This window comes from Pristis pectinata, chromosome 25 (assembly GCF_009764475.1).
Source record: "Pristis pectinata isolate sPriPec2 chromosome 25, sPriPec2.1.pri, whole genome shotgun sequence".
NCBI classification, from domain to species: Eukaryota; Metazoa; Chordata; class Chondrichthyes; order Rhinopristiformes; family Pristidae; genus Pristis; species Pristis pectinata.
The window spans coordinates 6,742,586-6,765,657 of record NC_067429.1 but is presented as its reverse complement, the minus strand read 5'-3'; the positions used below and the strand labels follow the sequence as shown (position 1 = coordinate 6,765,657).

The following is a 23,072-nucleotide window of genomic DNA, read 5'->3' as shown; positions in this document are numbered from 1 at the left end:
CTGGAAATAATCAGCAGATCAGGCAGCATCAGCGGGGAGAGAAACAAGAGTCAATGTTTCAGGTTGATGAAAGGCCATCAACTTGAAACAATAACTCTCTGACTCTCTCCACAGTTACTGCCTGACTTGAGTATTTCCATAATTTTCTGTTTTTAATTCACCTAACTACAAGTGTCTGACAAAGGGATTTTCTGATATTTGGCTGCTATGAAGCATGCTACCACTTGTCTTTGGGATTGCATTAAATATTGGAAAGGGAGTTGCAGCTTTGAGAAATGGCATGTTTTCTTCTTGGATGGGTAACTTTACCAGTCTTAGGTGCCCAGTGTTGATCCAAATAAGATTTTAGTTTCCCTAAGTTAGGTCACACGTAAAGTACCAGGTTCAGTTCTGGTCTGAATGCTACAGAAGTGATGTCATAGCACCAAAGAGAGGTTTCACAAAGACATTACCCAACACTCAAGGGTTATGTTTATGCCTAGCCTGGTTTTATTTTCTTTAAATAAAAGAGATCAGAAACAGATTTAATTGGATGTATCCAAGACCATGAGAGGCCCAGACTGGGTGAACAGGCAGGACCTGCAATAAAACTCTGATAATCTGCTATCCGACCACTCGGAAATTCCCGATAGTTCAGCATCTGGCTCACCAGGTCATGTTTGCATTGCTCCCTTCTGACATACCAGGGCGCCAATTCCCATCCTCCCTTCCGCTCACTCAAGCCCTAGTTCCTGCACTCCCATTAAACTTGCCTGGTTACCCGGAAAATTCATTATAATACCCTGTGACATCCAAGAAAAGTAAATTAAAATTATGTCAGGGCATTAATATGAATAACGTCCATGGTTTGGAAAAATGGTTAATCTGGCATCACCAAAGACCCAAGCATGCTGGATTATCGCAGTTTGATTGTATTCCCTTTGGCATGGGAATTGACAATGAGGGAGGGGGCATTAATTTGAAGTTAATTGATAAAAAGACAAGACTACAAGGAAAATAGCAGTGGAAGTCTAGAACTCACTGCTTAGAAGGAACAAGTGTAAAGATTCATCATATGTGAAAGGTACCAGGATGAACACTTAAAGAGCTGTAACCTATCGAACGTGTAGAAGTGGGAATAAACTAAATAGCTCCATTTATAGCTGGGATATAAAACAAAGGGCCAAATGGTCTCCATCTGTGCCGTGACTTTCTATGATTGAGAGTGAAGTTAACACTGCAGAGACTGCTGTTTCCAATTTGACATCCATAGCCTATTCTTAATAAAAATGACTTTGCACAAAATGTAGTATTAACCAACATAAATTACACGTTAATAAAATGCAATAGAAAATTTGTACAACCTGGTTGTAAAAAAATAAACTGAACTCAGCAGGTCAAGCAGCATCCATGGAGGCAAAGGGATGGTCAACATCTCAGGTCAAGACCCTGCGTCAGGGCTGAAAGGGTAGTATAGAGAAGGTAGGAAGAGAGCCAGTATGGAGAGGTGAGGGGGAGGGGTGAGATTGAGGCTGGTAGGTGAGAGGTAGAAATGGACAAGGGGAAGCGGGGGAAGGTGAGGCAGATGGAAGCTGGTGGGGGAGTGACTGGTTGTTGGTCAGCTTCAAATTAAAACAAGATGACTGCTTAAAACATAGAAAATGTTGGCCAAGCACTTCAGGCTAGCATTCAGGATAACTTCGCATTCACCATTACTTCAGGCACTGAATAGTTATGGAAAAACTGTTCTTTATTCTATGGTCATAACAAAATTAATAATGTAGCATCTATAATTGACTGTTGATCATTAATTGACTAATATATTGAAATTCTGATCTGAATTTTAATAAGTGTGCAAATTAAACTGACTGTCTTGGATTTTTCTCTCTCATTCTCTTACTCCATCACTACTCTCTTCCTCCTCAGATGTTTTGGGTATGTATATATTACCATAAAATGTACCCCATCCCATTTTCCTGTGTCTTACCTGAGTGTGTATACTGTATGTGTGTGTGTGTGTACGTGTGTGTGTACGTGTGTGTGTCCCTTCAGTTGCTTGCCATTCCTTGAACCAAGGGTTCCGACAAAGCCTGATCTAGGATCTTCGTTCAAATCAGCACCTGGCTGCCTCTTTATGTCCACTGGAATGTGACTGGGAAAACAAAGCCTGAAGCAAATTCTGGCTGCATGCTCTGCTTGCTCTTAGTTGCAAGTTTCTGGATTCCAAAGGCAGCACAAATATTAGCATAGGTGGGGGCTTCTGTTGCTCCAAAGCCAGGCATGTGAAGCTACTCAAACGACCAAGCAGTCATTATTGTCATGGAAAAGTGTCAAGAGAGAGTGGTTAGATATTTACCCTTACACAATCAATGTGTGTTTGCATGCTGTTAGCCCAGATAATGTACAAAGCCTCCCCTCTTAATGTTTGGTTATTGTTTATGCCTGGGATGTGCAGTATTGCTGGTACCAGAGGTTTAACTTCAGTTGATTATGTTTGGACAATGTTGACCTTAGACTGGACAATGTAGACCCAAGTACGTTCCATGTTAGGTTTATGGTTGATATTAGCCCTTAGCTGGGGTTGTGTTAGACTCAACATTCACAAGCTCGAGAGTCCCTTTATAAAAATTCTAAATCTAAAATTCCAGTTGCTCTGATATTTACACTTGCTTTAGGAAGAATAGCGAGTAGAAATTTTTCTCTATTGGCTGCAGTAGAATTGAATTTCAGAAGGAAATGACAACCCCAAGGCCATTCCTATTACCTGTATTTACTATGAGTAACTGAGGTTGAATTTTTACCCTGAAACCAATTCCAATGACACAAAGCTTCTGTTGTATGTGATTGATGGTTTTGGTGGATTGAAGTTTTTAGAGAAAGAGTGTTTTTGAATAGATAGTGAAACCTACCTAATAGAGAGTGTGCTAAAACCACCCCTACACTCTCTCCCCAACTAGAAATTGGGGGAAATTGAGGGTTCCCAGATTTTGGTCTTAAATGTATTGTGACTACTGTAAGCAGGGGATGAGGGTGGGTGCAAGTAAGCGTCATGGATATTTTTTGAGGTTGGAGGTCAGTATTCACAGACCGTGCAGTGAATTAATCTTTGGAAAATCATGACAGGAATGCAGTTGGATTCCAAACAGATGGCTCATTGTGTGCCATTGTCTACTGAAGTATTAGCATGGCCTAAGGCCAGCTGATGGGAAGAAGTTGCAAGGGGATATGAGGGTAAAGTATTTTATGCAGAGAGTTGAACTAGCTGCCTCTGAGCGTGAAAGGAAAAGAGTTGGAGCTTCCAGAAGGGAACTAGATAGGTGCCCGATGGAAAATATTCTCCAGGATCATGGGGAATGGGACTGATGGGGGTTACCCTTCAAAGGTGGGTGAAATAGTCACCTCCTGTCCCATAATGATTCCAAGATTCTGTTCTATGATATGCAGATAATCCCTCGTATCCACAAATTCAGACAGCATTGATATGACGCAACAGATATCCAAGTAGCTTCATATCATTAATTTGTTTGCTGTTATTACAAGCCCTTGGGGAACTGGTGCACCATTCCAACACTTTTTCTCCATCCAACGCTAGTCAAGATTTGGTGAGGATGAGTCTGAGTTTAAACCAACCAAATCTTAAAACTTTCTGAATCGTTTGTCTGTAGTAGTATTCTTTTGTCATGGATGCATGTAGCTGCCTTGCTACCAGTGTAAGTTGCCTGCCACAGCACCAAAATATGCAGTATTGTATGCAGTGTGGTCCATGGATGCTCCATTAGGAAGTCATTCACTGGCAGTGTACAAAGAATAATCTATAAACTAGTAGTTAGTAGACTGCTATCAAGCATGCCTGCAGAAAATCAATAGTCTAGCATGCAGATAACACATACTAATCCTTACAAATATGTACAACTATTTCACATGTAGAGAATGCATTACTACTTTGCATGTAGAAAATGCATTGCTTTCTGGAATGCAGGAAATGCATTGCCATCAGGCATGTAGTAAATGCCATGAAGGAAATGCATTATTTTAAGGCATGCAGATAGATTTATGCAGGAAATGCACTACACTCTGGCATGCAAAGTATGTGTTACTGAACAGTTTGCTGAAGCATTTGAAAAGCATCCCAAATGGTGGAGCTAAATTTAGGTGCAGACCTGCGGCTATGGGATGTCACAGTCATATCTTGTCCTACTGAAATTATGTCAAAGAACAGTTAAGTTACAGAAAAAGAAAGGTTTGGATTATGAAAATTCAAAACAGGTACTGTAAATACATTTAATGCTCTTTTTCCCTCTTCTGTTAAATTTCCTCTGCTGACCTGTTTGGTGTTCCACTTCAGAAGTGTGCCTCAAATGTTCTTGTAGTTCAGGGCCAAGTACCAGTGTTAGTGATAGTGACTGCCGAACACCCTCACTGCATTAAATCCATTGCTTTTAGATTCATTCCCCCTAAATAATTGGATGATTTTGGAGATACAAGAGACTGCAGATGCTGGAATCTGGAGCAACACACACGATGCTGGAGGAACTCAGCGGGTCGGGCAGCATCTGTGGAGGGAAATGGACAGTCAATGTTTTGGGTCGAGACCCTTCATCTGGACTGACGAAGCTGGTTCCTGCTGCATTTTGTATGTTGCAATTGGATGATTTTGCTGGATAACAGAAATCCAGATAAATCCATTTAGTTCACCTGCTGCCAGAGGAACAAAATCAGGCCATTCAGCCCATTGAGTCTGCTCCACCATTCAATCAAGGCTGATTTTTTTTCAACTCCATTCTCTTGTCTTCTCCCTGTAACCCTTAACCCCCTCACCGATCAAGAACCTATCAATCTCCACCTTTAATACACCCAATGGCTTGGCCTCCACAGCCCTCCATGGCAACAAATTCCACAGATTCACCACCCTCTGGCTGAAGAAATTCCTCCTCGTCTCAGTTTTAAAGGGATGTCCCTTTATTCTGAGGCTGTGCCCTCAGATCATAGACTCTCCTACTAATGGAAACATCCTCTCCACATCCATTCTATCCTGTCCTTTCAGTATTCAGTAGGTTTCAATAAGATCCCCCCCCCCCCCCCCGCCCTTCCTTCTTATCTGTGGTGATAACATCCCCATTTGCTGACAGATGTCAGTTCAAGACATTCCGTGCTTCCAACAGGACTATTTCCAGAAATAAGCAAACCAGGAAGATAAAACAGTTTTTAATAAATCTTCTAAACATCGTTCAAAGTACTTAAAAAAGATTGGAACATACAATTATGGGAGAAGCAGAAATTTCATAAATAAATAATTTTAAAAATCAAAAAATAATTTAAAAATCCATCATGTTTTAAATTTTTTATCAGAGGGATTCACAATCCACATGCATTAAATTATTTTCTTTAAGTTCAAATATTTGGCTGAGCAGTAATTGTGGCAGTAATTGTAGACCTCAATGAAATCTAAAATAGGAAGCTTATGCTCTTCACACACAACAGAGAGATTGGCTACATCGTGTGCTGGATACTTTATTTCTTTGACACCTAACATTGATTTAACATGCCAATCTCTCTGTTGGGCGTGGAGAGCAAAAGCTTCCCATTTGGAGATCTCTTTGAGGTCCAGTACTAAGCTACAATTACAGTGAACCTGGAGCATGAATTGTTCAATTGCACAACAAAACAGGAGCCTTTCCTCGATCCTCTGGTGAAGTCTATAGCCACCATAGCCTGCGGAGGTGGGAGGGATAGGAATTCCTGCATTAAATGGCACAAGTGCAGAAATCCTGAAATGGCTGTCAGTTCCACAAGAGTATTGGCCGAAGTGTTGGAAGTTTTACTGTCATTACCAACTTAAGATCCTGGTGATAAATCTACCTAATCTGCTTTTGATTGAGCCTGACGTATCCAGTGATATCTGCTGGACGGTGAGCAGGTGTGTGGACTTGAGGAAGTTTTCATTGATTCAAGTTCAGTTGTCCCATGCTCTCTCTGCATGTCATAAGGAGCTCAAGAAAGAAATGGACCTTCCTTGACCAACACAGACTGTCAGATAGTCTGCCAACACTTGTTGAAGGCAACCAACATCCATGCACTGCAGTCCAGAATAAGTCACTGCCTTCAGGCGAGCAAAGAGCATTGCAAAGGAAATCAGAGCTCAAGTGTGTCCTACTTATTGTAAATTAAAGGTCTGCTGGATGCAGGTCACTTGTGGCTTCAACAAGAGAATTGGATGTATGTTTGCAGTTAAAAATCCATGGGGAATGGGTCTGACTGGATTTCTCTACAAAAGCCTGACCCAGTTTGATGGGCTGAATGGCAGCATCCTGTCCTGTGACATGTCTCTGATTCTGTGTTACAAGAATTGGTGTCATTGGCGATACAAACATTTATTATCCATCCCTAGTTACCCTTGAGAAGGTGCTTCTTAAACACCAGCAGGCTATGTGGTGAAGCCAGTCAGGCTGAATATTGAACTCCAACTCCTAGATCCAACAACAACAAATGTATAACGATCTGCTTCTAACTCAGGCACACAAGAAAAGGCACCTTAAGTGAGATCATGGTTTATTAGTTTAACTACTGTACTACAGCAAGGATTCGATAACTTTAGTCATGTTTGAGAGGGAAATGAGAAATTAAATGACAAAAGAAAATTCTTGAATTCCAAATTTCTTTTTGCATTGTCACGGATGTTAAATCAATATAACGCTTCCAAAAAGCAAAGCACCCCAACGCAGAATGTTGCCGCTCTCTCTGTTATGTGAAAGAGCATAGGCTTCCTATTGGAGATCTCAATTCCTACCTCTGTGCTAGAACCCAACAGACCTTCAAGTAACTTAGAAGCCCCACTATAAGATACTTATCATTGTTACAGTACATATTTCACCTGCCTAAGAAAGGATGAACCACAACAAACATTAAGCCAAGAAGATTACTGGAGAGGCAGCTGTTGTATTGGATCTGGTTTTGTCACTTTTGCTGGTAATTCGATAAAAGTGCCTTGTCTTTATGGCTCTTTCCCTTTAGCTGAAGTACAGAGTGAGATTGAGCGCATCTTTGAACTGGCCAGGACCCTCCAATTGGTCGCTCTTGATGCAGATACCATTAACCATCCTGCCCAGCTTAACAAAACCTCTCTGGCCCCAATTATAGTCTACATAAAGATTGCTTCACCCAAGGTAAGAGACTGCAAAAATGTTTTTATATTTCACCCTGTTGAGTTCTTGCACCTCTAATATCTTTCTAATCACCCAGCTGCCCTGAGTGGCCCACCATTCTGAACCTGTCTGCTCCAATCATGTCACAGAGATTTGTGAAGCAACCCTTAATGACTTGTTTCTGTCAGAAGGGGATCACTTGTCTCCCTGAAAGCTTTCAGTAAAATGTGCCACCTGGGAAATATAAAGCCAGGAATTCCCCATCCTCTGCTACGAATTCCCCTGCCAGGAAGCAGCTCCACCTTGCCTATTCCCTTACTTTGAGTTTCAAATGGCAGGAAAGGGTTCTGCTCCCAGGAGGGTACCTTTTCCCAGGAAGGGACCTTTTCCCAGGAGATGGGTAGACATTTTAAATATGTTAATGAATGCAGAAGCCTTTGGCTTTCGTTTGAGGCATTTTAACCTCCATCTACCCTCTCAGATGGACGTAGAGAATTCCATGGCACTATTTGGAAGGAGAGCTGGTATTTATTCCAAGCATCCTCGTGCCAGTGTTCATCCCAAGTATCCCAGTGCCAGTGTTCATCCCAAGTATCCCAGTGCCAGTGTTCATCCCTCAACCAGTATCACTAAAACTGGTAATCTGGTCCTTATCGCATTGCTGTTTATGGGATCTTGCTGTACATAGATTGGCTGCCATGTTTTCTCCATTACAACAGTGACTGCACATCAAACATACTCATTGCCATTGTCCAGTGGGGTGTTCTGAAAGGAATGTGAGGTGCTATATGAATGCAACCATTTCCTTCTGATTTAACCTGTTTTGCAGGTTTTTAAGTGGGTGTGTGCCCTTGGCCTTGAGAAGCCAGGCAGCAAAGGAAGGCCAGGGCACCTTCAAGGTGAAGGTCATTATAACCACAGGACTGCTTGTGTGTCAGGGAGGGAGAGATGTTCCCCTCCACACACACGCACACGCACACGCACAATTCCCAGGAATTACACCCCCTCTCCAATGCAATATTCCTCCAACCTTACTGCTGGGTGTTTTAATGTATATATGTATAGAAGCCCTTTCCAATCTAAAACTCCACCTCACCTCCCCATCAACCCAATCCACATTTGTAACCAACCCCGGTAATCTGTAGGCTGTGCAGAATGTTGAGGGTTTGATGTGTGTCAGAGAATCATGTGGAGGGGTAGGGCTGGTGCTTGTAAACCAGTGTTACACTAAGATTCATCAGTACATGAGTGAATCAGTAAAATGTTATTGGGTCTTACAGTTGCATGTGAGTTTGATGATCTGCTTGCTCATAGGTCTTACAGCGCCTGATAAAGTCACGAGGCAAGTCCCAAGCTAAACATCTCAACGTACAGATGGTGGCATCAGACAAGCTGGCGCAGTGTCCTCCGGTCAGTATCTCAGTTTCAGCAGGAATTGGGCTTTCACATTGACTACACCCTCTCGTTAATAGGTCCTGCTCCAACAGTCTCTCCCTTGTGGGCCTACTGGTCTGATAATTCAGGGCATCCAGGTGTACAGAGTGCAGTATGGACAGGAAGTTGGACTATTATTGTCACATGTACAGTGACAAACTTTGTTTTGCATGCCGTCCATACAGATCATTTCACCACATCAGTACATCGAGGTAGTACAAGGGAAAAGCAGTAACAGAATGCAGAATAAAGTGTTACAGTTACAGAGGAAATGCAGTGCAGGCAGACAATAAGGTGCAAGGCCATGATGAGGTAGATTGTGAAGTCAAGAGTCAATCTTAACATGCAAGGGGATTGTTCAAGAGTCTTATAACAGCGGGATAGAAGCTGGTGGTATGTGCTTTCAGGCTTTTGTATCTTCTGCCTGATGGGAGAGGGGAGAAGAGAGAATGTCCAGGGTGGGTGGGCTATTTGATTATATTGGCTGCTTTACCAAGACAGTGTGGTGTAGACCAAGTCTATGGAAGGGAGGCTGAATTCTGTGATGTGCTGGGCTGTGTCCACAACTCTCTGCAGTTTCTTGCGGTCTTGGCCATACCAAGCCGTGATGCATTCGGATAGAGAGATCTTCATCTACCAAAGCAGAAATTTAAGGGATCAACAGGAGAGCTTGAGGAGCTTTGAGGTGTATTATATAGTGACCGATTCTGATGGTGTAAATGGATGTCACCTGTTCCCATCGGTGAATGGGAACACAGATTTATGGGCTAAAGCTACAGAGGAACAGGAGGAGAAGCTATTTTATGCAAAGAGTGACTCATTGCCTGTAAAATAGAGACAGTCAGGGCTTTCAAATGGGAAAGTAGATAGTTGAGGAAAAGTAACAGGAAGAGAGCAAGGAAATGGGGATGACCATCATGGATTCAAAGCAGAAAATGGCTTCCTTCCATGCCATAATGAGTCTGTGATTCAAGTCTCTGGCTCCTTAAGTCCAGGCCTTTGAATCTGGAGATCAGCAGGCGAGCTAGTGTCCCCTCAACCCATTGACACCGTCGTCATTCCCTGAATGAGATGGAACCTCCTTTACCACCAGTGATGCACCACCTTTCTTCCCAACATCAGTCCCCAACTTCTGCCGCAACAGGGAATTTCTTTCAACTCAGACGTTTTCCTCCCCACAGACAAACTAACAAACATGTGGGGACTGGGCAGATGCTTCCTCAGCCCCACCCTCCAGTACTTCTCATGAATAAAGAGAAATAAGAATTTGCCAAAAGGGACCTCCACAACATCAAATGTGCGAGCTTCCACACCAGGCAGTGAATTTTCCAGCTTAGGTTATTGCGGGGAACTTTGAACCTTCCCTGCCAATCTGACCTCTGGCACTGTCTGTGTTGAGTTTGCATGCATGGGTTTCCTCAAGGTGCTCTGGTTTCCTCCCACATTCCAAAGGTGTGTGGCCAGGTAGGTTACTTGGCCACTGTCAGTTGCTCCTAATGTAGGTGGGATGGGAATATGAGGAGAATAGGTTACAGGGAATGGGATTCATTCTCCAGGAGAGGGCACCACTGACAAGGCTGGCAGTTATTTCCCTTGCCCTGGTGCCCCTGAGAAACTGGTGGTGAACAGCCATCCTGAATCACTAAAGATTCTGTAGGGTAATGTTCATACAGTGTTGGGAAGTAGAAGGTACGTACATATCCATGAGTATATGTTCAGCATAGAGCATGGTTTGAAATGGAGGTTGGACAACCGGTGTCCTCATGTACCAGTTATTCCTCCAAGTTTAAACATAATTTATACAGCATGATAACAGGCCCTTCCGGCCCAATGAGCCCGCACAGCCCATTTTAAGCCCATGTTAGCCTACCCGTATGTCTTCTTTAGAATGTGGGAGGAAACTGGAGCACCCGGAGGAAACCCACGCAGACACGGGGAGAACGTACAAACTCCTTACAGACAGCAACGGGAATCAAACCCCGATCGCTGGCGCTGTAATAGCGTTGCGCTAACCGCTACGCTGCCGTGCCACCCCGGCTGAGGGTCTAGGAAATGTTGTCAAAGAAACCTCCATGTTATGCTGTGTTGTGTTCTATAGATGACATGTACACGGTTAATGGCAGGACTCTTAGCAGTGTGGAGGAACAGAGGGATCTTGGGGTCCACGTCCATAGATCCCTCAAGGTTGCTGCGCAGGTTGATAGGGTTGTTAAGAAAGCATATGGTGTGTTGGCCTTCATTATTTGGGGTATTGAGTTCAAGAGCCACGAGGTAATGTTGCAGCTCTATAAAACTCTGGTTAGACCACACTTGGAGTATTGTGTTCAGTTCTGGTCACCTCATTATAGGAAGGATGTGGAAGCTTTAGAGAGGGTGCAGAGGAGATTTACCAGGATGCTGCCTGGATTGGAGAGCATGTCTTAAGAGGATAAGTTGAGTGAGCTAGGGATTTTCTCTTTGGAGAGAAGGAGGATGAGAGGTGACTTGATAGACGTGTACAAGATGATAAGAGGCATAGATCGAGTGGACAGTCAGAGACTTTTTCCCAGGGCGACAATGGCTAATTTTAACGTGATTGGAGGAAGGTATAAGGGGGATGTCAGAGGGAAGTTTTTTACACAGAGAGTGGTGGGTACGTGGAACATACTGCCTCGAGAAGTTGTAGGGGCAGATACATTAGGGACACTTAAGAAACTCTTAGATAGACATATGAATGATAGAGAAATGGAGGGCTATGTGGGAGGAAAGTGCTAGATAGATCTTAGGGCAGGATAAAATGTCAGCACAACATTGTGGCCCGAAGGGCCTGTACTGTGCTGTAATGTTCTATGTTCTATGTATATTGGGCTGTGACAATTACAGTGGTGAGGAGGGCTGTGTGCATGACGGACTGACCCTTGCATTCCTGTGCATCCCAGGCCGTGATGCAACCAGTCAGAATAATATGAGAATTGGTAACAGGGAATGGGATTGCTTTGCGAGTCAGCATAGACTGAATGGGCCAAATAGCCTCTTTTTATGTAATAAGGAAACATGAAGTATGGGAAGCAGAGGGAAAAGACTCCTTTCAACATGGGCTCCCTTCATTTCCATTGCAGGAACTGTTTGATATCATTCTGGACGAGAATCAGTTGGAAGACGCTTGCGAACATTTGGCTGAGTACCTGGAAGCCTACTGGAAAGCCACTCATCCAGCCAGCTGCAACCCACCCAATCCTCTCTTGAACCGCACCATGGCAACTGCCGCCCTGGCTGCCAGCCCAGCTCCGGTGTCCAACCTACAGGTACAAGTTCTCACATCTCTCAAGCGTAACCTTGACTTCTGGGGGCCAAGGGACGACGAAAACAAAGGAGTCACAGAAAACAAGGAAACCACAAAGCAGCCGGCGGAAGCAGAGGACACAGTCTAATGGTGAAATGTGCAGAAGGGAGAGGGTGCACTGTGGTGGTGTTACCTGAAACTGTTCTTCCCATCCCCCTGTCTCAGTTTGCAGTCCCCCCGTAATAGCCTATAGTTGCATGTAGATACCAGCTAACCCATGCTTTTTCTCGTCAGGAAGAACAGGAGGCTTAAGACAAGAAAGTGGTTGACTGTTAGGTAAAGGCCGCTTTCTTCTCTTCGGCGACGGGCAATTCCTTCCTGTCCATGGTGCATTGTTTGTGGTTTCCCTATTGTTCCATTTTGTGTCCTGTGCATTTGAGCAGCGTGCAAAGTGTGAGCCAGCGGTTCCACCTCAGGCACATTCCGAGCCAGTGGTTAGAGCTGGATACACACAGCTTCAAGGAGGTAGTCTTTTGGGCAAAAGCAATGTCTGCACTCCATTAAGAGTGAGCAAACCCTGGCGCAAAAATTAACCACACCAAACTGAGCCAACATGCTTCTCTTGTTTCTTTCAACCCATTACATTGTAGAACAAGATCAGACATGTCTCCATAGTCAAGGGATCAATGCTGAGAAGCAGATCCCACAAGACTTTGCCAATGCAGTAGAACTCTAGGCTCAAGATTCAGTCTGAGTCCAAGGAAGGGAGATATAATGCTGGAGGAACTTGGCTATAGTGTCAAATGTGGTTGGGGTTCAGACCTTAAAACAATGGCAAGCTTAGTTTAGAGCTTAGAGAAATAATGTAGGTGTCAAAGGCTGTAAAACAATTAGGGCGAGGGTTTAGGTGTTGAGACATGGATAGATCAGAGAGTAGGTTAATGGAGACACAAGAGACTGCAGATGCTGGAATCTGGAGCAACACACAAAGCGCCAGAGGAAGTCAGCGGGTCAGGCAGCATCTACGGAGGGAAATGTTTGTGCTCATTGGGTGTGGGATATAGTTTATCAGCGTGCACTGAATAACTATTGGGTCAGATTATCTGACCTCACATGTTGCTGCCACTCTACAGTCAGTTGGAAAAGTTGGGCGATCCTGCCCGATTCCTGACTGAGCTCAGCAAGTCAACCCTGCACCACACAGCGTTCTGCTCACCGACTATGGATGCTCAGGGAGGTTGTGTGATCCACCCCCACCCTCGCTGATGGCTTCACTTCCTTCATCTCACAGATGATTGATGTGGAAACCCTTGGGGAGGACCCTCATCCATGTCCTGAGGGTGGGGAATGGCCTCATGCTAAACCCACACCCCATACACAGATGTAGGCGAGAAATTTTACTGATTTCTCAATCATCTGAGGGGAAGTGCAAAATACAAAAAAGATTTTACAAATAATAGGGCAGATTTTGTCTTCATTTAATTCTTTGTCCAAAATACCTCTGCCTTGTTGTCTGGTATTTTGGATGAACGATTACATGAACTCACTTATCCCACACCCCAGTTTGAGCCAAAGACACTGGGAAAGGCCAAGGTCTCACTCAGCAGGCTACGGTTGCACCAAAAAAGTCTCAGCAGAGCTGGATCACTGGATGGCAGATCCACCCGGCCTGTGCAAAGGCCAGGGAGATACGGGCTCCCACCAACATGAGAGGGACCAACATTGCTGGTGAGAGTAGAAACACAAGAGATTGCGGATGCTGGTTCTGGTTCCATCTGTCACACACTTCTTCCCCAGTGGTTCCCATCCTTACCTCCTTTACTTATCAAATTCCAGCACTGGCTGCCCTTTGTGTTCCTGCTTATCTCCCTCCAGCAGCCGTCTCCCAACTCCACACCCACTCCCCTCCCCTACCTGCCCATCGCCTTTCACTCCTCAGTCCACCAGTCAGCCCGGGCTCCAGTCTCATCACTTCCTCTCTCCTCTTTATACCAGCCATCTTCCCTCTCCACTCTCAGTCCCGATGCAGGGTTTCGACCCAAAACGTCGACAATTCCCTTCCCTCCCCACAGATGCTGCTCAACCGGGTGAGTTCCTCCAGCAGATGGTTTGTTGGTCAGAGAGTGGCTGGCTCAACAACTGTCCAGCCACTGCTCCATCCCAGCCGCCTTCCATCCAGAAGTGAACAGGACTCCCAGAACTGCTGGTCATCAGTGTAGACAATCCACCACATTATGACACAACACGGTGGAGCAACTAGTAGAACTGCTACCTCACAGCTCCAGCAACTCAGGTTCAACCCTCGAATGCTGTCTGCGTGGAGTTTGCACGTTCTCCAGTGACTGCATGGGTTTCCTCCGGGTGGTCCACTTTCCTCCCACATCCCAAAGTGCAGATTGGTAGGTTAATCATCCACTGGAAATTGCCCCTAGTGTGCGGGTGAGTGGGACAATCTGGAGGGGGAGTTGCAATGGGATTAGTGTCAGATTGGTGCAAGTGGTACTTGATGATTAACAGGGACTCAGTGATAGAAGATTCTCTGCTCTGTGAAGCTTGCTACAGTTTACAGGTAATGTTAATGCCCTTCGTACAACACTGAGTGCTATAGGTTTGAGGTACTTCTGTGCATTTTATAAATCAAACATTCTGTGCCTGCTATTTCGACAAAGGTTCACGGCGAATAAAGCAGCATTCAAGGAGTTTCATCCATTTGTTTTGTTCAAGAAACAGCACAGCCGATTACGGCAACATCAAGTCACCAATAAGCAGCTTTTTTTCACTGAGTGAGGAGTTCAGGGCAGGTGGCTTTCAAATTACCAACAGAAGTCTCCAGGTTACCAGCAAGGGCAGGGTAACAACAGCAATAATGAGTAAGCCAGGGTAATTCTGAACTTGTCGGGATGTTATGTGAGTATACTGTGAGACAACCCCTGAGTGAGTCAGTGCCCTCAGGATAGAAGGAAAGCACTATGAGAAAAGCAAGAATAATGTTTATGGTTAAAAGTAAAATTCATATATAAAGTCTTTGCACGTTAAGTTTTGATCTTTCACGCAACTCTGCTGATTCCCAGTTTAGTCAGCACCACGGTAATTTTGTGAGAAGCTTGCTACCCCAGCACCTTTACCCTGCACCCTTACACCTGAAGTTTCTACGTCCAGGTCTCAGTTATAGCTGACGCTTCTTCTCTGGAGATAGCCCCTCTGAAACACTGAAGAGGACTTGAGTGGAGGTTTGACCTCCCTGTTTGGGGTGAGAACCATCTGCTCTGAGCCCCTTCTCAGTGAAACAAAGCCAACTGAGTCACACATTTGGTATCGCCATCCATTTTACGAGCATTTGGTATCGCTGCCCATTTTACGAGCACTTGGTATCGCTGCTCATTTTACGAGGATTTTTTCAACCTGCCTCACAACATTTGATCAGTCAAGTCTTTGCAGACTCACAGAGCAATTCCATTCCCCCAAACTAAAGAAACAGCACCTAATTTTCCACCTGGGTCATCTACAACCCAATGGCATGAACATTGAATTCTCTATTTTCAAGTAAACTGCTCCCCCCACCCCATCCATTTTCCCTCTTGTCCTGATCTGCCCTGTTCCTCCTCCACCCACTCCTGCCCCTCCCTCCAGCATCCTGTTTCTTTCCCCTCCTCCCCCCCCCCCCCCCACTGTTCCCATCTGCCCTCCCCACCTCCCTTATCTGGTTCCATGCTCCACCTTCCTCTCCTATCAGATTCCATCATCTGCGGCCCTTTGTTGCCTCCACCTCCCACCTCCCAGCTTCTGTCACAATTTCCACTCTCCACTCCTCCTGTCATCCATCCTCACCTGCATCCACCTACCAACTGCCAGCTCTTGCTCCACCTCTTCCCTCCACCTTTTTATATTGACTATCTCCCCTCTACTCTTTCAGTCAAGATGAAGAGTCTGGGCCCAAAACATCACCTGTCCATTTCCCCCTTAGATGCTGCCTGACCCACTGAGTTCCTCCAGTATCTTGTTTTTTGCTCCAGATCCCAGCATCTGCAGTCTCTTGTGTCTCCATTCCCCCAACTAATTTTCCCTGTGATCTACTTTACCCCCATTGCCATTAACTCTACCAAATTCTACCACTCACCTACACACTAGGGGCAACTTACAGGGGCCAATTAACCCATCAATCTTCATGTCTTTATGACGTGGGTGGAAACCAGCTGGTCACAGGGAGAATGTGCAAACTCCACACAATCAGGATCAAACCCAGGTCTCTGGAGTTGTGAAGTAACAGATCTACTAGCTGTGCCACTGTGCCTCCTTCACTGAATTCACCTGTTTGGAAGTCTTTGACTGAAGGGTGAATGCAGAGGTCAGAGATGATTCTGAGGTCAGAGATGATTCTGAGCCCAACGTTGCTTTAGATTCAGCTTTGCAGGGTCAGATCAAGACTGACAGAAGATGGTTTTAAGGCTCATCTGGCTAAAGAGAGCTACCTTTTCCTTGCTGATTGTGTCTGCGTGATTGCAGCATGCCTGATGGGAGATATCAATCATCGCCTGTCAGCTATGGAGCCAGCAATCGTTCGAGGCGGGGAGGTGGGTTTAGAGCAGGCAACAGAGGCATTGGAATTTGAACAGGCAATAGAGAAGGACAGAGAGGGGTTAATGCATTTGTGAGAGGCTGGAGCAGGTTAGAGCGAGAAGGTTTGGTGGGGAGTGAGATTGAAAGATCATTTTGTAGCATTTTTCATGTTCTTTTCAGGACATCTCAAAGTACGTTGCTACCATTTACAAAGTGAAATGTGCAACAGCCAATCTGAGCAAGCTCCCACAGGACGTTATGTCACTGGATAATCTGTTTGCTTTAGAAATACAATGAAACTCTCTTGCTCTTCCCCAAAGTAGTCCTAGGGCTAAGGGCAAACAGGGCTTCAGTTTAATGTCTCAACCAAACGGCAGAACCTCCAACAGTTCCCCCTGAGTGTCAGCCCAGATCATTGTGCTCAAGTCTTTAGAGTGAGACTTGAACCCACAACCTCCAGAGTGAGATTGAGCACACGACCCAGTGAGCCATATCAGGGTGAGTTAGGGGTGGGGTGTTGGCTGGAGCTAGCTACAAATATTCAAAGGGACTGAGGCCTGTGGAAGATTAAAACATGGGCGCCTGTGGAGCTAGCAAAGAGAGATCAGTGCCTGTTTCACTTGGGCGTGGATTAACCCACAGTTAAATTGGGTCACTCGGCACTGATTGTTTCTACTGGAAGCCTGGGCTGAATCCCCTGGTCACTGGAGTTACCTAGGAACAGGGGCAACTACAGGACTATACTACTATGGATAACCCTTTGCAAATCATTACAACATTAAAGGTTAATCTTTGAGTGTTTGTCCTCTTTCTCTGCTGTGTTGCTAGAGAACAGAACACAAGAAAATAGGAGCAGGAGTAGGTCACCTAGACCCTCAAGTCTGCCCCACCATTCAAGATGATTGTGGCTGATCTGCCCCAGGCCTCAACTCCTCCTCTGTGCCACTAAACAAGTTGGACTGATCCTTCATCCAGACCAGATGAAGGGTCTCGACCCGAAACAGTGACTGTCCATTTCCCTCCACAGATGCTGTCTGACCTGCTGAGTTCCTTCCGCGGTTTGCTTTTTGCTCCAGATTCCAGCATCTACAGTCTCCTGTGTCTCCTCCTCTCTGCCAGTTCCCTATCGCCCTCAATTCCCCAATCTTTCAAAAATGTATCTACCTCCACCTTAAATACTTTTAATGAGCTATCCTCCACAATCCTCCAGGGTAAAGAATTCCAGAGATTCGCCACCAACTGCAAAAAGAGCTTTCTATGTGTTTTGAATAACCAGCCCCTTGTAACTATGTTCCCTTGTTCAAGATTCTCTCGCTAACGAAAACATCTCAACATCTACCCTGTCAAATCCCTTCAGGTTTTTATACATCACAATAAAGTCACCCCTCATTCCTCTAAATTCCAAATAATACAAACCACACTCTTTAGCCATTCTTAATAGGACTCTCTCCTCAGTGACCTTAAAATTCAACTAGTTTTCAGTGGGCAAAAAAAAGTCAAAAAGGAGCAATTTTAAGGTAGACCCCACTTCGGGATTGGATACAATGCTAGTTTTATAACACACGCAAATTTGCTCTCCACTGAAGTCAAACTGGTGATCGATCTGTCCAATCCTGTGAATGTCCTACCTGATGGAAAGGTGAAAGTTCCCCAGCTAAATTCAAAGTCAAGTTTATTGTCATGTGCACAAGTACATGTGTGCACAGGTGCAATGAAAAACTTACTTGCAGCAGCATCACAGGTACATAGCATCAGATAAGCAGCATTCACAAGGAAAACATAAATTAAACATAAATTATACACAATTTTCATACACAATTCAGATACAGCATAGTGCGGTCAGGAAAACATAGGGCCACACAAGGAGACCAATTAGCCAGTCTAATCCCATTTTCCAACACTGGGTCTATAATCCTGCAGGTCACCACTCTTCACAGGCACACCATATACTATTTATATGTTGTGAGGGTTTATGTCTCTACTATGTTTTCTGACAGTGAGTTCCAGACATCGACCACCCTACGGGTGAGAAAATATTTCCTCCTCTCTCCCCTAATTCCCCTACCAATTTTGTACTCCCACATCCCCACCACTTTCAGCATGTGACCTTTCTGCTAAGGGAATTGGGTTCTTCCTATTTTCTTTATTTAGGTCTCACAGTTAAAATAAAAATAAAGAGTTCAGCCCAAGGATGTTCATGGATTTCCTGGCATAGAATAAAATAAGTGAGAGCTTAGAACAGCGCAGCACAGGAACAGACCCTTCGGCCCATCATGTCTGTGCCTTACATGATGCCAAATAAAACTAATCCCAAATGCCTGCACATGATCCACATTCCTCCATTCCCTTCATGTTCATGTGTCTGTCTAAATGCCACTATCATATCTGCTTTCATCACCACCCCTGGCAGTGCATTCCAGGCACCTTCCACTCTCTTTGTTAAAAAAAACTTACCCTGCACATTTCACTTGAGCTTTCCCCGTCTCACCTTAAAGCTGTGCCCTCTAGTATCTGAAGTTTCTACCCTGGGAAAGAGACTCTATCTATCTGCGTTGATTGTTTCTCAGTAGATTGATTCTGTCAATTGCCTGTGTAAACACACAGGAATGACAGGTCTTCGGGGTGATGGGGAAACACTGGTCCCAGGTTATGGTGGGTTCTGGGGTATCATAGTTAGGGACATCAGTATCATATGACAGAAAAGCTAACAAACAGAAAGTGTTTGAGTGTCTACAGAATCTACAGGCCTGGCTGTTGACATATTTGGCTTGTCCAACCCTGGTCACTCAGAGCAAATTCTTTTACTTCCAATTGGCAGTGGCTTGTGTGCTTGTGTTCAGAGGGGTAAAAGTAACAGATGCCCCAGGGTGTAAATCTCTCCCAGGCAGATTGTGAATCAACCTGTTCTGGACTTTCCCTGCCTCAGAGGAATGGAGAGGTTCAGCTGGACTGTGGAAAGGCTTTGGATTCACAATGACATCCTCGCTGCTACTGTCCAGGGCAACTTGATACCCCATCAAACCAACTGCAACGTCCCCAACCTCTAACTGCTCTGAGACTGTCAAGTGTACATAATGTTTTACGACTGAATGTAATCATTTCAGACTCTCGCTTCCAAAGTTTATGCTTTTATTCAATTACATACATCGTAAAGGTGGTGAGTATTTTGGGCTTCTTTTGTTAGCCTGTGCAGGGGCAATAAGTGCTGTTGAAACCAAAACAAATTTCAGGCAAGCAGATCAACATTTAAATGGTCAGATTGTGGCTCGGGTGGGGAGGCTGAGCCCTTCAGGTTGTGTAGGTCTTGAGTACCATCCCTGCTTGGCTGGGCTCTCAGTATGAACACCATGACACCCCTGGATGAACTGGGCAAAGAAATTCAGCCAGGGTTGAAACTTCCCTTCAGTCACCATCAGAGGAAAGTGTGCATGGAATTCAGGGATAGACCGAGGTCCCTCGCCATTGCCAACTCCTCCTGAGGTTTTGGAACTTTTCGGTCTCAGTGCCAGGTCAGACAGTACCATCAGCAAAGAGGCTCAGGAACGTCTGCTCCTGTTCTGACCTGGCTGGGTTCCTCCCTGACTCTGATTGTTGTGGACAAAGTCTGTGGTCTTCTTCCAAGGTCCTTTAAACCCTCTCAATCCTCATCAATTCAGCCAAACAACCTACAGAGGCCAGATATTTCCACAATGCGGCAGTGATATTAACTTACTTCTAGATTAGGCCCATTGGAACCTATTTCCTAAACATTTTAACAGAGTCTGCATTGACATTGCTCAAACAAAGTTGCATTGTTTTAACACATTATTGAGCTTTATACTTCTTAAGAAGGAGGCGATGGGATTGTTAGTGGCTGCTGGCCTGGGTTAATAATCTGCTGTGAGAGACTGTGTTTGTCATTAATGGCTAATGAATATTTGTTTTTCACCCACCTCCTCACCCCCCATCCTTTCTGCATGGTGTGCCATTACTAACTAGGGTTCCTACTTAGTGCATGGAGAACAAACCATTGACTGTTCGAGCCCCGATCGGACAGGCTTGCATGACTATCAGAATGACTCTGCCAAACAGCCCCACCTTCGCTCGACATCCTCCACGCCTCAGTACACCCATCACCCGCGGTCTGTCTCCCGGGGTCTCTCCCGCCAGGACACCTTTGACTTGGAGATGCAGGGCAGCCGGGACTCAGCCTACACCGAGCCAGGGGACTCCTGCATGGAGACGGACCCTTACGACGACCCGGAGCACTCGGAGGACCCTCAGGACACCGGTGCCCCCTGGTGCGGCGTCGCCCGGCAGCAGGTCCAGCGCCAGGAGTCGTGGGGGGAGGAGGAAGAAGAGGAGGAAGAGGAGGCTGACAACAACAACTACAACAGACAGCAGAGGAGCCGGCTGCGAGCCAGAGACCACTACCGACAGAAAAACGAGGAAGTCTTGAACAGGAAACAGAGCGACATGGAGGGGTGGAACCGTGACATGTACATTTGTTAAAGTGCGCTAGGGCCTATCTGCTGCTCCCCGGGAGAATTTGTTATCTTGTAGTGGTGCCCGTCAGTTCTGTTTCATTGTCCATTCTGAAGAAGAGTTGATAATGTTTTTAGCATTTGGTGCATTCATCTTGCCAAGCCCTCTATCAATGCCAACAGGGAGTTATTGATTGACGGTGGTCCTTCTCTGGGGAGAAGAGTTTGCATACAATACCATGCCCTGCCCACCCTTCTCCCTTCGCTCTTAGTGCCTCGCTACTGGGTCTGCAGGGGTTTGGTTATAAGGACCAGATACGGTGCGCTGTTAACCCTTTCAAGAACTGACACTTTTGACAAATATGCTTGAATCGTTTTTGTGCACCCATCTGCAACAGGTTCAATGCCAGTAGTACCATGAGATCAGTCCGCCTGACTTAGCTAGCTTTGAATTGAGAAGCCAACACACCAGCCAAAGCCAAGTCTCTCACTGCCTGATGGGATGTTTGCAACTCTGTCCTCTGCTAGGTTAGCAAGTTGCTGGGTGCAAAATACTACTGTAAACACAAAACAAAGCATTAAAGCATGAATAAATAGATGGAAACTTTGAAAAAATGGCTCAAACTTTTACGACTGTCCTCTGACAGTGTCCTCTCACCCACTGATCCTCGTTTACATGAATTTACAAATTAAGGGTGGTCTTGGAGGTGTGGGGAAGAGTTCCTGTGTTTTCTACACAGCTCTCATATTTAACCCTTTCTCTGCATCTTTAATAGATGACGAGAAGCTATTTATTAAACCCCTCCTTCACATGATAAGAACCTTTCCTCCTCCTCCTCTTACTGCCATCCCAAGTCATTTCCAAATTGGAATAGATGGGTGAAGGATAAAAACAAAATAAGGAACCTTTGGTGGATCTTAAACTTGTACCTGTCATTAAAGGGTATTTCGTGCAGAATCTGTCCCTCCTTTCATTTAAACACAGAGTTTTCTGATTACGATTGCTGCTGGGTTCAATGTTCATACTGTATAACAGGCCCACACTGATGAGCCTGTGACGCATTTTGGTCAGCCAGTTGTTTACAACCAAGAGCTTGAACTTCTAAAAGGCAGTGGGTCTCTTAATGTGCAGGGGAAGGGGAGACTGAGCCAATACTTGGCCAATAGCCAAGCTATGGATTGGGACTGAGAGCGCGGCAGAGACTGGCTTCAGAGGGGATTACTGCTCACTGCCCTTTGTAACACAGCTAATGTCCACCATTCTGGGTAGGTAGGACATCAGCCTTGGTTGACCTGGGTGGGGTGAGGGTGGGGGTGGGGGGGGGGGAAGGGGGAGGGTCATAAAGGGTAATTTATGCCAAAATTTAAACATAAATAAATGGAAGTGGTTTAAAAGGCAGGTGATGCAGTCAAGGGGCTAAGATGATATTCTAATCCAAAAGAGATTTAACAGATGCAATATGTTGGAACATTAATCTTACTTACACCTTTGACGTTGGGGCTGTGGTTTGAACCCAACCCAGAGGTGCAAACACTCATGTCCCTTATCCATTGGCCACAGGGACCTTAAGATAAATGTACTGGAGCAAGCAACAATTCCTTGTATCCAGGAACCTACTACACAAAGTTACCTGTGATTTTGGAACACTTGATGCTAAATTTCCCTCTACAACAGGCCCCATGGAGAGTGATGCAAATGAAAATGCTACAATAGGGAGCAATTTTCAGGGATCTTGGAATAAGGTATCTTTACCAGGCATTTGAGCAGCAAGGCAATCACACTCCTGAGGAAACAGGTGCCAACAGTTCGAGTGTTGCATAGAACCCTCCAAAAGAATTACCAAACAGAGTGCAATGAAAGGTTGAAGCTTTTAGAATCATTATCCAAACCCTAAGATCAAATCATGGCCTTGAAAAATCATTCCCTGCTATCTGGTATTGTTTATAATGATATACTGTTTGAATTTTCTGTGGAAGGTTTCATTTTGTTGCTGGCCAGTTTATACTGGTGGACCATGCTGTGTCCTTAATGTGTGACAAAACCTAGACCAAACTGATAATGATCAGTGCTACAGAATTACAACCTGCCGTCGGTTCCTGAAAAATTCTATGTCCAGTATATATTATAAATAAATGTTCAAATGTAAGTTTTAATAAGAAATGCGGTAGTATGTTTACTTGTGCCATCTCAGCCCTGTTTCTGTGCACTATTGAAAATTATTGCTGAGTTCTAGG

General features: G+C 45.0%; 1 protein-coding gene across 1 annotated transcript in view; it reads left to right on the top strand.

The window, feature by feature from the left end:
* The window catches only part of cacnb1 (calcium channel, voltage-dependent, beta 1 subunit), a 252,789-nt gene extending 230,665 nt beyond the window's left edge, over positions 1–22,124 (top strand). Inside the window, exons 11-14 of the mRNA XM_052038643.1 lie at positions 6,991–7,142; positions 8,436–8,531; positions 11,654–11,839; positions 20,353–22,124. Of these exons, the coding sequence (XP_051894603.1) occupies positions 6,991–7,142; positions 8,436–8,531; positions 11,654–11,839; positions 20,353–20,865 (947 nt within the window). The 3' untranslated portion in view covers positions 20,866–22,124. The remainder of the gene's footprint in view (positions 1–6,990; positions 7,143–8,435; positions 8,532–11,653; positions 11,840–20,352) is intronic.
* The last annotated feature ends 948 nt before the right edge of the window (positions 22,125–23,072 follow it).